The sequence below is a fragment of the Orycteropus afer genome, unplaced genomic scaffold (genome assembly GCF_000298275.1).
Source record: "Orycteropus afer afer isolate SDZICR_OR568_19922 unplaced genomic scaffold, OryAfe1.0 scaffold00275, whole genome shotgun sequence".
NCBI lineage: Eukaryota > Metazoa > Chordata > Mammalia > Tubulidentata > Orycteropodidae > Orycteropus > Orycteropus afer.
In genome coordinates this window covers 3,350,761-3,364,078 of record NW_006921862.1, presented here as the reverse complement: position 1 = coordinate 3,364,078, position 13,318 = coordinate 3,350,761, and the positions used below count along the sequence as shown (strand labels likewise).

General features: G+C 38.6%; 1 protein-coding gene across 1 annotated transcript in view; it reads left to right on the top strand.

Moving 5' to 3' along the window:
• The window catches only part of C7 (complement C7), a 94,510-nt gene that overhangs the window by 50,875 nt on the left and 30,317 nt on the right, over nucleotides 1–13,318 (top strand). The window contains exons 9-10 of the mRNA XM_007950535.1: nucleotides 4,198–4,311; nucleotides 6,582–6,748. Coding sequence (XP_007948726.1) covers nucleotides 4,198–4,311; nucleotides 6,582–6,748 — 281 coding nt within the window. The remainder of the gene's footprint in view (nucleotides 1–4,197; nucleotides 4,312–6,581; nucleotides 6,749–13,318) is intronic.

Here is a 13,318-nt window from a genome sequence, read left to right as displayed (position 1 = left end):
AGGAGGTGGAACAATGTTTTGTATAGTATGTTATGCCAATTGAGCTTGATGTCCCCTGCGACTATGGTCCCAAGCCCACAGGTTCAACTACTCGGTCGCTCTGGGTAACTGGCTGTGACCAAGCAGTGACCACAACCTTGCCCCTTGTCAGCTTTACTACACACCTGGGAATTCTCATCATTCACATAAACTTCTAGGACCACTGTCTGCCAACCCTATATATGATCTTGGATACACTCCCCATTTAGACATACCTAATTGTTAGCCTGTCCAAGCCTGGTCTTTTGTATGATTTTGAGTTTTGTTCCACATTTTTCTCTCACTCTATCAAGGATCTCCTATTTTGATCCCTTTCTGAGTAAGTAGTTGATACTGGTAGCCATACACCATCTAGTTCTTCTTGTCTCAAGGTCATGTAGGCTGAGGTTCACATGATCCACTACTCCCTTGGACAAATTCTTTCCATGTATTTTTGGTTTCTTTCATTCTTTGCTCCGGATGAGGAGAGAACAATTGTTGCATCTTAGATGACTGTGCCACTTTGTTAACCATATGTCAGCTTCAGCAGCCAGAAGATGTTTGGGTTAAGAGAAGCCTCCAGCTTCAGTGGGCTAGGAGCAAGAAGCAGAGCTGAAGCCCAAGGTTGAGGGACTTTTGCCCAGCCCCTAGTGCTGGCACTTTGAACTTGGACTTCCATCTTCCTAAACTGTAAGAGAATAAATCCTTGTTAGTTCAAGCCACCCATTTGTAGTATATCTGTTATAGAAGCACTAGAAAACCCAAAGAATGTGGAAGAAAATTTTCTTTATTGGTTACCAGGAATGGGAGGGAAGGGTGGAAAAATTGTTAACTATATGAATTTTGATTTGGGTGAAAGTAAAAGCAATATACTAAAAGTGAGTGATCAACACAATAACACTAAGGAAAAAGAAAACAGAGAGAGTTGCATCAAAAACACAGATATCAAAGAAGATAAATACTTTTACATACATAATGTTACATTATTAGGAATGACAAATATTTGTCTATGGTGCACCTGACACAAGCCATGGTATTTCAATTTCCTCATACGCATGTCAGAGCTGGACAATAAATAGAGAAGACTGAAGAAGAATTTATGGTTTTGAGATGTGGTGCTTGTGATGAATGCTGAAAGTACCATGGACTGCTAAAAGAACTAACAACTCTGTCCTGGAGGAAGTTCAGCTGGAATGCTCCTTTAAAGCAATAGCCAGACTTCGTCTCACCTACTTTGGTCATGTTGTCAGAAGGGACCATTCCCTGGAGAAGGATGTCATGCTTGGTAAGGTGGAGTGTCGATGAAGGAGGGGAAGGCCTTCAATGAGATGGATTGACAAAATGGCTGTTGCTATGGGGTTAAGTAGAGTGGGGATTGCAGAGCTGGCATGGGACCTGGCAGTGTTTCATTCTGCTATGCATAGGGTCGCTAGGAGTCAGAGGTGACTCCACAGCACCTAACAACAGCAACAACATCATGGGTGGATACATTGGTAGACAAGCTAAATGATGAGGTTTGTCTAGGCAAAAACGAATATACCCATAAGCATATATAAGTTTGCCAGATGATTAATATTTCTACATCCATATTTGTATGTGCTTTAAGAATGTCCATATATGTGTGTGTGTGTATACATATATATATATATATATATATATGTATGTATGTATACACACACATAACTGCTCCATTAGCTCCATCTCTATTATATCTATATCTGTATCTATATCTATATCTATATCTATATCTATATCTATATCTATATATAATGGAGATGGAGCTAATGGAGCAGTTATGATAACTTCTTAGCCAGAGCCAAACTCCCTGAGCAATTTCAAATGTATACAAAAATTTATCTAAAATTATGAGGCACATATTGGGAAAAAACGATTCAATTAGCATTCAAATCTTTCAGAACACTTTTCGTGTGTTAACATATGCCTGTATTGAACAGCCTTTTCCTTATTGCTATTATTTCAGATGCAACAAATTGTTTTTCTTGAAATATTTTATTATGAAAAATTTCAAACATATGGTAACATTGAAAGAACATATTAATAAATACCCATATATCCATATCCTATACATAATAATTATTTTGACATTTTGCTATATATCTCTACATATAATATTTAGTATATTGATTGATTTTTAGCAATATATAAATATTATATTTAAAATATTTTCCAAAACATTTGAAAGTAGGCTTCAGACATCATGATCTTTCATCCATAAAGCTCTACAATCCCACCTCTTGTCAACTTGATTCCTATACAGATCTCCTTTATTGGGTGGTGCGAGTCTCCTAGTTTATATGACAGGTGACCTTACTCCCTTGGCCTGGCAGGCCTCATTCCTCTGCCTTTGCCCTGTCCCCTCATTTTTGGACAGCTGATATGGCCCCATCCCACTGACCCTCATGATTGGCAGCCCCACACTCCAGAACCAAGTTGGTGAAGGTCTGACTCTTTGAAACTGAGGAGGCTTTGGTGGTTCTACTAAAATGAAAATGAGAACATAAAAGTGAAAAGTCTACCAAATATTTTAAAACAATCTAGAGAGTTATTATTAATGTTCTTAGGTGTAATAAGAGTGTTATGTAGGAGAATGTTTTTCTTCTTGGAAGATACATGTGGAATGAGTCACTGAGCCCATGGGCTTAGGACCATGGTTGTGGGGACATCAAGCTCAATTGGCACAACATAGTATGTAAAACTTTGTTCTGCATCCTATATTGGTGAGTAGTGACTGGTGTCTTCAAATCCTACAAGTGGTGATCTAAGATGCAACAATTGTTCTCTCCTCATCTGGAGCAAAGAATGAAGGAAACCAAAGACACATGGAAAGAATTTGTCCAAGTGACTAGTGGATCATGTGAACCTCAGCCTACATGACCTTGAGAGCCTACATGACCTTGAGACAAGAAGAACTAGATGGTGTATGGCTACCAGTATCAACTACTTACTCAGAAAGGGATCAAAATAGGAGATCCTTGATAGAGTGAGAGAAAAATGTGGAACAAAACTCAAAATCATAAAAAAGACCAGGCTTACTTGTCTGATAGAGACCAGCCAAACTCCTTAGACTATGGCCACCAGTCTCACTTCAGGCCTGGAATTAAATGTACTCTCGTGGCTTCCAGCCAAGTAATAGACAGATGTCTAAGGTGAACATTTATACCCAGTAGGTACATTCCTGGGACCTCTGGTAGCATAGTGCCTAAGGCACTTGACTGCTAACCAGAACGCTGGTGGTTCAAACCCACCAACCACTCCTCGGAAGGAAGATGGGGCAATCTACTTCTGTAGTGATACTGCCTCGGAAACCCAAGGAGGGGTCGCTATGAGTCGGGTCCGACTCGACATCACATAACAACAACAACAACAGGTACATTCCTTAGAACAATCAACCCTGGTAGATCAGAAGAGCAGTATTTGCACAAGGAGATAGGTCAGAGGACAGCAAAGCATAGGGAAGAAGGACAGGGAAAAGGCAACCACAAAGAGGAAGTGGGAAGAGAACTGCTACATTATGGCAATTGTAATCAATGTCATGAAACAAAATGTGTATGAACTATTGTGTGGAAAATGAATTTGCTTTGTAAACTTTCACCCAAATCACAATTAAAAAAAAAAAAAAAAAGGCATTTGTTGGATGGGTGTTCGAATTCTTGATGGGTTCTCAATTTCTGCTTTCCTTTGTTTCATGTGAAAATTACCCTTGTCTCCCCTCCCGGAAAGTAACAAAACAAATATTTCTCCTCCTGACCTTCTAAAGCACTTGACAATTTACATATCCAGTTACTCTTTCCTTTCTTTTTTAAAATACATTTTGTATTGTAAATATACAGATAAGAAAAGGCTTGCCATTTCAACACACTTCACATGGACAGTTCAGTGATATTAAATATGTTCATCATGCTGTTCAACCATCACCATTAACCATTCCTGAATTTTTCTGTCACCCTTAACAGAAGCACTGGGTCCCCTAAGCATGGTGTCTTCTTTTCTCTTTCCCTCCAGCCTTCCACCGGCAATCCTGTCACTCTTGCTAGATGGCTGCAATAGCAGGAAACAACCACTTATCCCACTATCACACCTGACTACCCCTCAAAGGAAGTTTTCAATGAATGTAGAAATTAAACACATACTTTTTTTTTTTTTTAAATCTTTTTCCAGGTTATAATTCAGTAGATATGAAGAAATGTTCCTCCTCAGGTTTCAATTTATTCATCGTTAAAGAATCAGCAAGCAAATGTAAGGCCCTGGAAGATGCTTTGAAATGGGCTTCAGGTAAGGTAACCAAAGCAAACCAGACTCACTGCCATTGTGTTGGATATGACTCATAGCGACCCCTCCTTGAGTTCTGAGCCAGTGGGGGAAATATGCATCACAAGGTTAACCTTCATCTCTGTCTCCTAGCTCTTCTGAAGTTTTAGCAGGTGTTGTGCTTTGTGTGTCTTTCATCTATTTGGCCGTTCTTACCTCTGATGGCTCATTCATATGTCATAGCAGCATGACATCATTCTGGGTGGGGAGATCATTGAGTTTTGCCTGTGTATCATAAGTATGTTTTCAGTGGATACTGCCCTCTTGCCCATGATGGTTGGCAAACAAGGGTAGAAAAGTGGTAACATCAGGAGAAGGTTCAATTCCACCCTGTGATATAGGTACTCGGTACTGCTAATGTTTTTGGTGCATGCTGCTGGTGATTATGGTGATAAGGAGGGTGGAGAAGGTGATGAGTAGTCTTGGAGTGATTGAAAAAGGAAACTGCAAGGGTAAGCTGCTCTACATTGTGAAGGATTTGAGAAGCTCTGTTAAGAAGTTTAGATTTCATGCTGATGGCTGTAGGATACCATTAAAAGATTTTATGCAGGGAGTGATTAGATGAAAAATCACAAAAGAAAGTTGTAGGGAAAGAAGAAAGACTGAGTAGTAATGAAGCACCTGAGAGAAGATAAGAAGCAGATCAGTGATGTAGAAAATAGAGGAGAAGGAGAGAGTGGCCAATAGAGTGAATTGTAGAGAGTCAAGTAAGATAATGACTGGAAAATGTTCATTGAATTTAGACAATAATCACTAATGCCTTAAAATAAAGAGATTCTGAACAGTGGTAGGTTTGGAAGGAAGATTGCAGTGTGTTGTGTGAGCTCATGGGCTGAGTGGAATTAGAACATAAATTCTTCTGGGGTAATGGCAGAAATTGAAGTGAAGGTGAAGATTGACCTAGGTACCAAGGTTAGTAGGGTTTCTTGGGATATTGATAGATGACTGCAAGAAGGAGGGAGAGAGAGTAGTAAAACCAGATTTATTACTCTTTCAGTTACTTCATTCATCAGCTATGTATGGGGGCCTTGGTGGTGCAAACAGCTGATGCACTTGGCTGCTAACCAAAAGGTTGGCAGTTCTAATCTATCCAGAGATGCCTCAGAAGAAATGTCTGGCAATCTACTTCTGAAAAACCAGCCATTGAAAGCCCTATGGAATGCTTTTCTCTTCTGACACACAAGGGGTCACCATGAGTCAGAATTGACTCAATGGCAACTGGTGGTGGTGATGACGTATGTGTCAGGAATGGTTCTAGGCTCTGGGGATATAGAAATGAATGTGAGAGAGAAAGTGCCTGTCTTCATGAGGTTGACATTACAAAGGAGGACAAGTTTTTGAACAAGGTGAAAAAATAGTCAACTGAAAATAGAAATGGAAATGGGACATTTGGAGGATGTCAACATCAGTCATCAGCTGGGCTGGTTTGGTCACTGCTCACATATTTTAATTTTATTTTGTATTTAACAAACACATAACACTGACTAGTGCAACACGCAGTACCTAACCACAAAACCAAACCAAACGCACATCTTTCTCCAAAGGAACAGCTGGTGCGTTCAACTGCTGACCTTTTGGTTAGCACCTGAGTGTTTAAAAACTCTGCTACCGGGACTCCTTAAAAAGCAATTTCAAATATATACAACAATTTATCTAAAATTATGAGGTACATATTCAGAGGATTCAATGAGCATTCAAATCTTTCAGAACACTTTTCGTGTGTTAACATATGCCTGTATTGAGCAGCCATTTCCTTATTGTTATTATTCCAGATGCAACAAATTGTTTTTCTTGAAATATTTTATAATGAAAAATTTCAAACGTATGGTAATGTTGAAAGAACATACTAATAAATACCCATATGCCCATATCCTATACACAACAGTTACTTTGATATTTTGCCATACATCTCTATATACAATATTTAGTATATTGATTTTTAGCAATATATAAATATTATATTTAAAATATTTGCCAAAACACTTGAAAGTAAGCTTCAAACATCATGATCTTTCATACATAAAATTCTCATGTATCTTCAAAGAAGAAAAACATTCTCCTGCATAAGATAACACTCTTATTACACCTAAGAACATTAATAATAACTCTGTATTATCATCTCATGTCAGATAGTAGATTGTTTTAAAATATTTGGTAGACTTTTCACTTTTATGTTCCCATTTTCATTTCATTTGTGCATCTTGACTTGTTTCGTTTGATTTCTCCTTTTACAGGAACACAGAGCAATGTGTTACGAGGAAACCCATTGGTCAGAGGGGGAAAGCCAGGTTTAGTAGCTAGCCTTAGTTACCTAGAGCTGGACAATCCTGCTGGAAATAAAAGGCGATATTCTTCCTGGGCAGAATCTGTGACTGATCTTCCCCAAGTCATAAAACAAAAGGTACGTGATGCTCTGTGGAAAGCAGCAGGAAGCAATCATGTTTATTTGCACTGAGGAAATGAGATTAAATCAAAGTGGTTCAATAGAGACTGCTGTGATTAGGATTTTCTGTATCCCAATTATGTTTTTTTTTTGTATAATTAAATGCATGCGAACATACTGATAAGAAGCAGTGATGCATAATATGTTCACATTCAACTGCAAATGGTAAATGTCTTGTAAAAAGCCACCAGTAGTCTGCCAATTTGTCCTACTGTTCTTGGCTTGCATGTTCTTGTGATGCTGGTGGATAGGTTTCAGTGGAGATTCTAGACTAAGAAAACTAGGAAGAAAAGCGTGGTGATCTAATTCTAAAAAAATTGGTAAATGAATTATAACAGATCACTGTTATAGTGCAGGAAGATGAGCCCCTCACTCAAAATACTGAGGAAGAGCTGCTTCCTCAAAGTAGACTTGATCTTAATGATATGGATAGAGTAAAGCTTTTGTGACCTGCATTTGCTGATATGGCATGACTCAAACTAAGAAGAAACAACAGCCTGTATGAAGTATAAATTGTGTGATGTAGGAGCTCTGGTAGCATAGTGCCTAAGACACTTGACTGCTAACCAGAAGGCTGGTGGTTCAAACCCACCAGCCACTCCTCAGAAGAAAGATGGGCCAATCTACTTCCGTAGTGATACTGCCTTGGAAACCCAAGGAGGGGTCGCTATGAGTTGGGTTCGACTCGACGGCACATAACAACAACAACAACAAATTGAGGATAATTGGAAGTTGTAAAAAATGACATAGAATGCTAGAAGATTGATATCTTAGGCATTAATAAGCTGAAATAGATGGTATTGGTCATTTTGAATTGGATAGTCCTGTGGTTTACAATTCTAGGAATAACAAATTGAAGAGAAATGGCATTACATTTATCATCAAAAAGAACATTTCTGGTGGTGTAGTGCCTAAGGCATCTGACTGTTAACTAGAAGGCTGGTGGTTCAAACCCACCAGCCACTCCTTGGAAGGAGGATTGGGTAATCTACTTCCATAGAGATACCACCTTGGAAACCCAAGGAGGGTTCACTATGAGTTGAATTGACTCAATGGCAACATAAACAGTGGCTATTTACATGGACCTCACCAGATGGAATAGACAGGAATCAAATCGACTATACCTGTGGAAAGAAACAATGGAGAAGCTCAATATCATTAGTCAAAACAAGCCTATGGGCTGATTGTGGAAAACGCCATCCATTCCTCATATGCAAATTCAAACTGAAGCTGTAGAAAATTAAAACAATTCCAGAAGAGCCAAAGTACTATCCTGAGTATATGCCAGCTGGATTTCTAGACATCAAGAATAGGTTTGATGCATTGAACACCAATGATTGAAGACTGGATGTGTTGTGGGATGACAACAAGGACATCATACATCAAGGATATAAAAGGTCATTAAAAATACAAGAAAAGAAGAAAAGACCAAAATAAATGTCAGAAGAAATTCTGAAACTTGCTCTTGAACAGAGTGTCTAAAGTGAATGGCAGAAATGATGAAGTGAAAGAGCTGAACAGGAGATTTCAAAGGGTGGCTTAAGAAGACAAAGTATTATAATGAAATGTGCAAAGACCTGGAGTTAGAAAACCAATAGGGAAGAACATGTTCAGCATTTCTCAAGCTGAAAGAACTGAAGAAAAAATTTGTGTTGAGTTTGGATATTGAAGAATTCTATGAACAGCAGAGGAAACATAAAAAGAAGATGGAAAGAATACAGAGTCACTGTACAAAAATAATTGCTTGGTGTTCAGCCATTTCAAGAGGGAGAATAAGATCAAGAATTGATGGTATTAAAGGAAAAATTCCCAGCTGCACTGAAGGCATTGGTGAAAACCAAGGCCCCAGGAATTGATAGAATACCAGTTGAGATGTTTCAGCAAGAATGGTTGCAACAATACATCATCAGGAAACTGCCAGGAATTCAAGCCGAATCCAGAAGAGGGTGACGTAGAATGATTGCTGATGTCCAATGGAACCTGGCTTAAAGCAGAGAATACCAGAGAGATGTTTACTTGTGTTTTATTGACTATGCAAAGGCATTCTTCAGTGTGGATCATAACAAATTATGCATAAAATTGTGAAGAATGGGAATTCCAGAACATTAATTGTGCTCATCTGAAGCCTGTACATAGACCAAGAAGCAGTGGTTCAAACAGAACAAGGAATACTGCATGGTTTAAAATCAGGAAAGGAGTGCATCAGGGTTGTATCCTTTCACCATACTTATTCAATCAGTATGCTGAGCAAATAATTTGAGAAACTGGACTATATGAAGAAGAATGTCGCATCAGGATTAGAGGAAGAATCATTAACCACCTGTGATATGCAGGTGTGATATCCCTTAGCTGCTGAAAATGAAGATGACTTGAAGCACTTACTGATGAAGATCAAATTACAGACCTCAGCATGGATTACATTTCAATATAAAGAAAACAAAAATCCTCATAAATGGACCATTAGACATCATGATAAATGGAGAAAAATTGTGTAATTGTCAAGAATTTCATTTTACTTGGATCCACAATTAATACTCACAGAAGCAGCAGTCAAGAAATCAAACAACACACTACATTGAACAAATATTCTGCAAAAGACCTCTTTAAAGTGTTATAAAGCAAAGATGTCACCTTGAGAACTAATGTGTGCCTGACCAAAGCCCTTGTGTTTTAATCACCTCATGTGGATGTGAAAACTGGACAATGAATAAGGAAGACCAAAGAAGAATTGATGCCTTTGAATTATTGTGTGGGTGAAGAATATTAAATATACCATGGACTTGCAGAGAACAAATAAATCTGTCTTGGAAGAAGTACAGCCAGAATGCTCCTTAGAGGTGAGAATGGTGAGACTTTGTCTAACATACTTTGGACATGTTATCAGGGGGAACCAGTCCCTGGAGGAGAGCATCATGCTTGGCATAGTAGAGAGCCTGCAAAAAAGAGGTGGATTGGCACAGTGGCTGCAAAAATGGGCTCAAGCACAGCAATGATTTTGATACTTGTGCAGGACTGTTGTACATTGGGTCGCTATGAGTCGGAACTGACTCAACAACACCTAACAACAAGAACAAGAACAAGAACAACAACAACGGCAACAACAACACCCAAAAGAAATCAATGATAAAGTTAGCATTTTTAACTTATAACCTAATTTTGATGATGTTTTCCTTGGTCTCAAATTCAGAGGCATTTTAGATACATCCAGTGGAAGGCATTCAGTTCTATTGACTGTTAGATCTGTCAGTAAATACATATGGACTCTGTCCTGTCCTGGAGGAAGTGCAGCCAGAATGCTCCTTGGAAGCAAGAATGGCCAGACTTCGTCTCACCTATTTTGGTCATGTTGTAAGAAGGGACCATTCCCTGGAGAAGGATGTCATGCTTGGTAGGGTGGAGGGTCGACGAAAGACGGGGGAGGCCTTCAACGAGATGGATTGACACGGTGGCTGCGATGATGGGCTTAAGTATAGCAGGGATTGTGGCACTGGCACGGGATCGGGCAGTGTTTCGTTCTACTGTGCATGGGGTCGCTATGAGTCGGAAATGACTTGACGGCACTTAACAACAACAACAACATGGCTCATAGGATTCTAAAATAAGGCAAATTAAGATAAAACCAATTTGGCTGCAGAACTGTAGGATGTCATATTGATCATAGTGCCTAAGGCATTTGACTGCTAACCAGAAGGCTGGCAGTTCAAACCCACCAGCCACTCCCCGGAAGGAAGATTGGGCAATCTACTTCCATAGTGATACTGCCTCGGCAACCCAAGGGGGGTCGCTATAAGTCCGGGCCGACTCGACGGCACTTAACAACAACAACAACAACAACAACAACAACAACAACATAATGAAACATATGTGTCCTAAAAATCAGTGTGCTAAGAAAAATTTCACTTAGTGTAATTTCCCAGGTAATGGGAAAAATGAGATTAGGGGCATAATACTCAAAATTTCCTCCGTGACATTCGTTATAAAAAGATAGGACTGGTACCAGTACCAGTTGCCTTTGAGTTGACTCTGATTCAAGGGGATTCCATGTGTGTCAGAGTAGAATTGTGCTCCGTGGGGTTTTCAATGGCTGATTCTTTTTCCGAAGTGAATTGCCAGACCTTTCTTCAGAGGGACCTCTGGGTGGACTTGGATCTCCAATCTTTCAGTTAATGAGTGTGTTAACGGTTTGCACCACTCTGGGACCCCTAGAAAAGATAAGCACTAACAAAAACAGTAGCAGGTTTACACGTTAATTTGTTAAGCAATGCATACATATTGCAATAAATTTGGCACATTACCTTGAAAAAGACCTTCAGCTTGCTTGTGGAAATTGATGATGGAAGGGTTGTTTTTGTTGCTAGATTCACAGTTTTCTGTGTTTACCCAGTGTTTCTCGTGGACAAAATAATTCATAAACAACTGCAATTTTTTTTTATGCCCAAGTCATTCCCTTATATCAATTGCAAATGAACAATTAAACATTTTCAAAACAAGCATCACAACAGAACTGACTATATACTCTATTCTTTTCTGGGAGAGTCAAATAATATCCCAGGCAAAGCCTGACTTTCAGAGATAAAGAGTCATGGACAGTTTCTTTTTTTAAATGCATTTTATTGAAATATAATTTATGTACAGTGCAATACACAAAACTAAAATGACATTAGTCAATGCATTTTTTTTTGTAGTGTTTCCTCCCCTCTCCTCCCACCCGTGGTAATCAACTAAATTTCCTTCCATATGTAAGCCTTTCCTTCATTTTTTTACAATAATGAACAAATACTATATTTATCCTTCTGTGATTGAATTATTTCACTCAGCATAATGTCCTCCAAGTTCATCCATGTTATGTGGTATTTTGCAGATTCTACATTATTCTTTAGTGTTGCATAGTATTCTGTTGTGTGTATGTACCATAGTTTGGTTATCCATTCTTCTGTTGATGGGCGCCTAGGTTGTTTCCATCTTTTGGCTGTTGTAAATAGTGCTGCAATGAACATGGGTGTGCATATGTCTGTTCTTGTCCTGGCTCTCGCTTGTTTAGGATATATATCTAGTAGTGGGATTTCTGGGTCAAGTTTAATTCCAACTTTTCAAGGATTTGCCATACTGCTTTCCACAGTGGTTGTATCATTTGACAGTCCCACCAGCAGTGTATGAGAGTCCCAATCTCTCCACATCCTTGCCAGCATTTGTTATTTTCTGTCTTGTTGAACTTTGACATTAATGCTGGGGCAAGATGGTATCACACTGTTTTGATTTGCATATCTCTGATGGCTAATGATCATGAGCTTTTGTTCATATGTTTGTTGGCTGCCGGAATATCCTCTTTGGTGAAGTGTCTATTCATGCCCATTTTTAAATTGGATTGTTAATCTTTTTGTTGTTGAGGTGTTAGAGTTTTCTATAAATTTTAGAGATAAGTCCCGTGTTAGATATGTAATTATCGACAAGTATGAATTTGTTGGTGTCATTTTGTTATGTCCTACTTCACGGCGTTGGTTTCCTTGTTCCGTATAATTTTCTGTGCTGAACTCGTTTTGTTTATGAATCATGTTATTACTTCCTTCATTGCTATTGTAGTATTTGCTAGATATTTGTTCTGGTCCTCTTTTATTTTATTGTGAAGGTTTATCATTTTTCTTTGAGGTTACCCTGTGATTTATAATTTTCTTCCCAAGTTTAGAACAGTCCTTTCTATCTTGCAGTTGTCTTGACTTCCCTACCATCTAGAAGTTCTGTATATATAATTTTTTTGCCTCTTTTTGGTTTGTAGTTGTTCTCATTTGTCAGTTGATACCTCTGGTTCCCTGTTTACAATCTTGTAGGCTTATTTACTTTGGGCACTTCCATAATTAGGTTGGTTTGTGGGTTATGTCATCATGTCTGTTAATGTTTGGTTGTTATTTGCTCTTGTCAGTTCTCTGTCCATAGGACTCCCTTTAGTACCTCTTGTAAGGTTGGTCTGGTTTTAAGAAATTCCCTTAATTTCTGCTTATCTGGAAATGTCCTAATTTCACCATCACATTTGAGGGACAATTTTGCTGGGTATACCATTCTTGATTGGAAATTATCCTCTTTCAGGGTTTTATATATACCATCCCATTGTCTTCTCACCTGCATGGTTTCTGATGAGAAATCTGAGCTTATCCTTATTGGTTGCCCCTTGTAGGTAACTTTTTGTTTTTCCCATGCTGCTTTCAGGATTCTTTCTTTGTCTTTGGTTTTGGTGCATTTGATGATGGTATGTCTTGGTAATTTTCTCTTGGGGTCTATCCTATTTGGGGTTCATTGGACCTCTTGAATGGACAAATCTTTGACAATTTTCTCTGTAGTTTTGTCTCTTCCCGTTCTGGAATTCCAATTGCATGTAGGTTATTCCTTTTGATGGTTTTGCACTGAACTTTAGGCTTTCTTCATTTTGTTTTTTTTTTTTTTTCTGATTGATCCCTTTCCAAAGAAGTATTGATCAAAGAAGTATCAATCTCACTAATTCTGTCTCCCATTGATTTAATTCTACTCCTTTGCCTG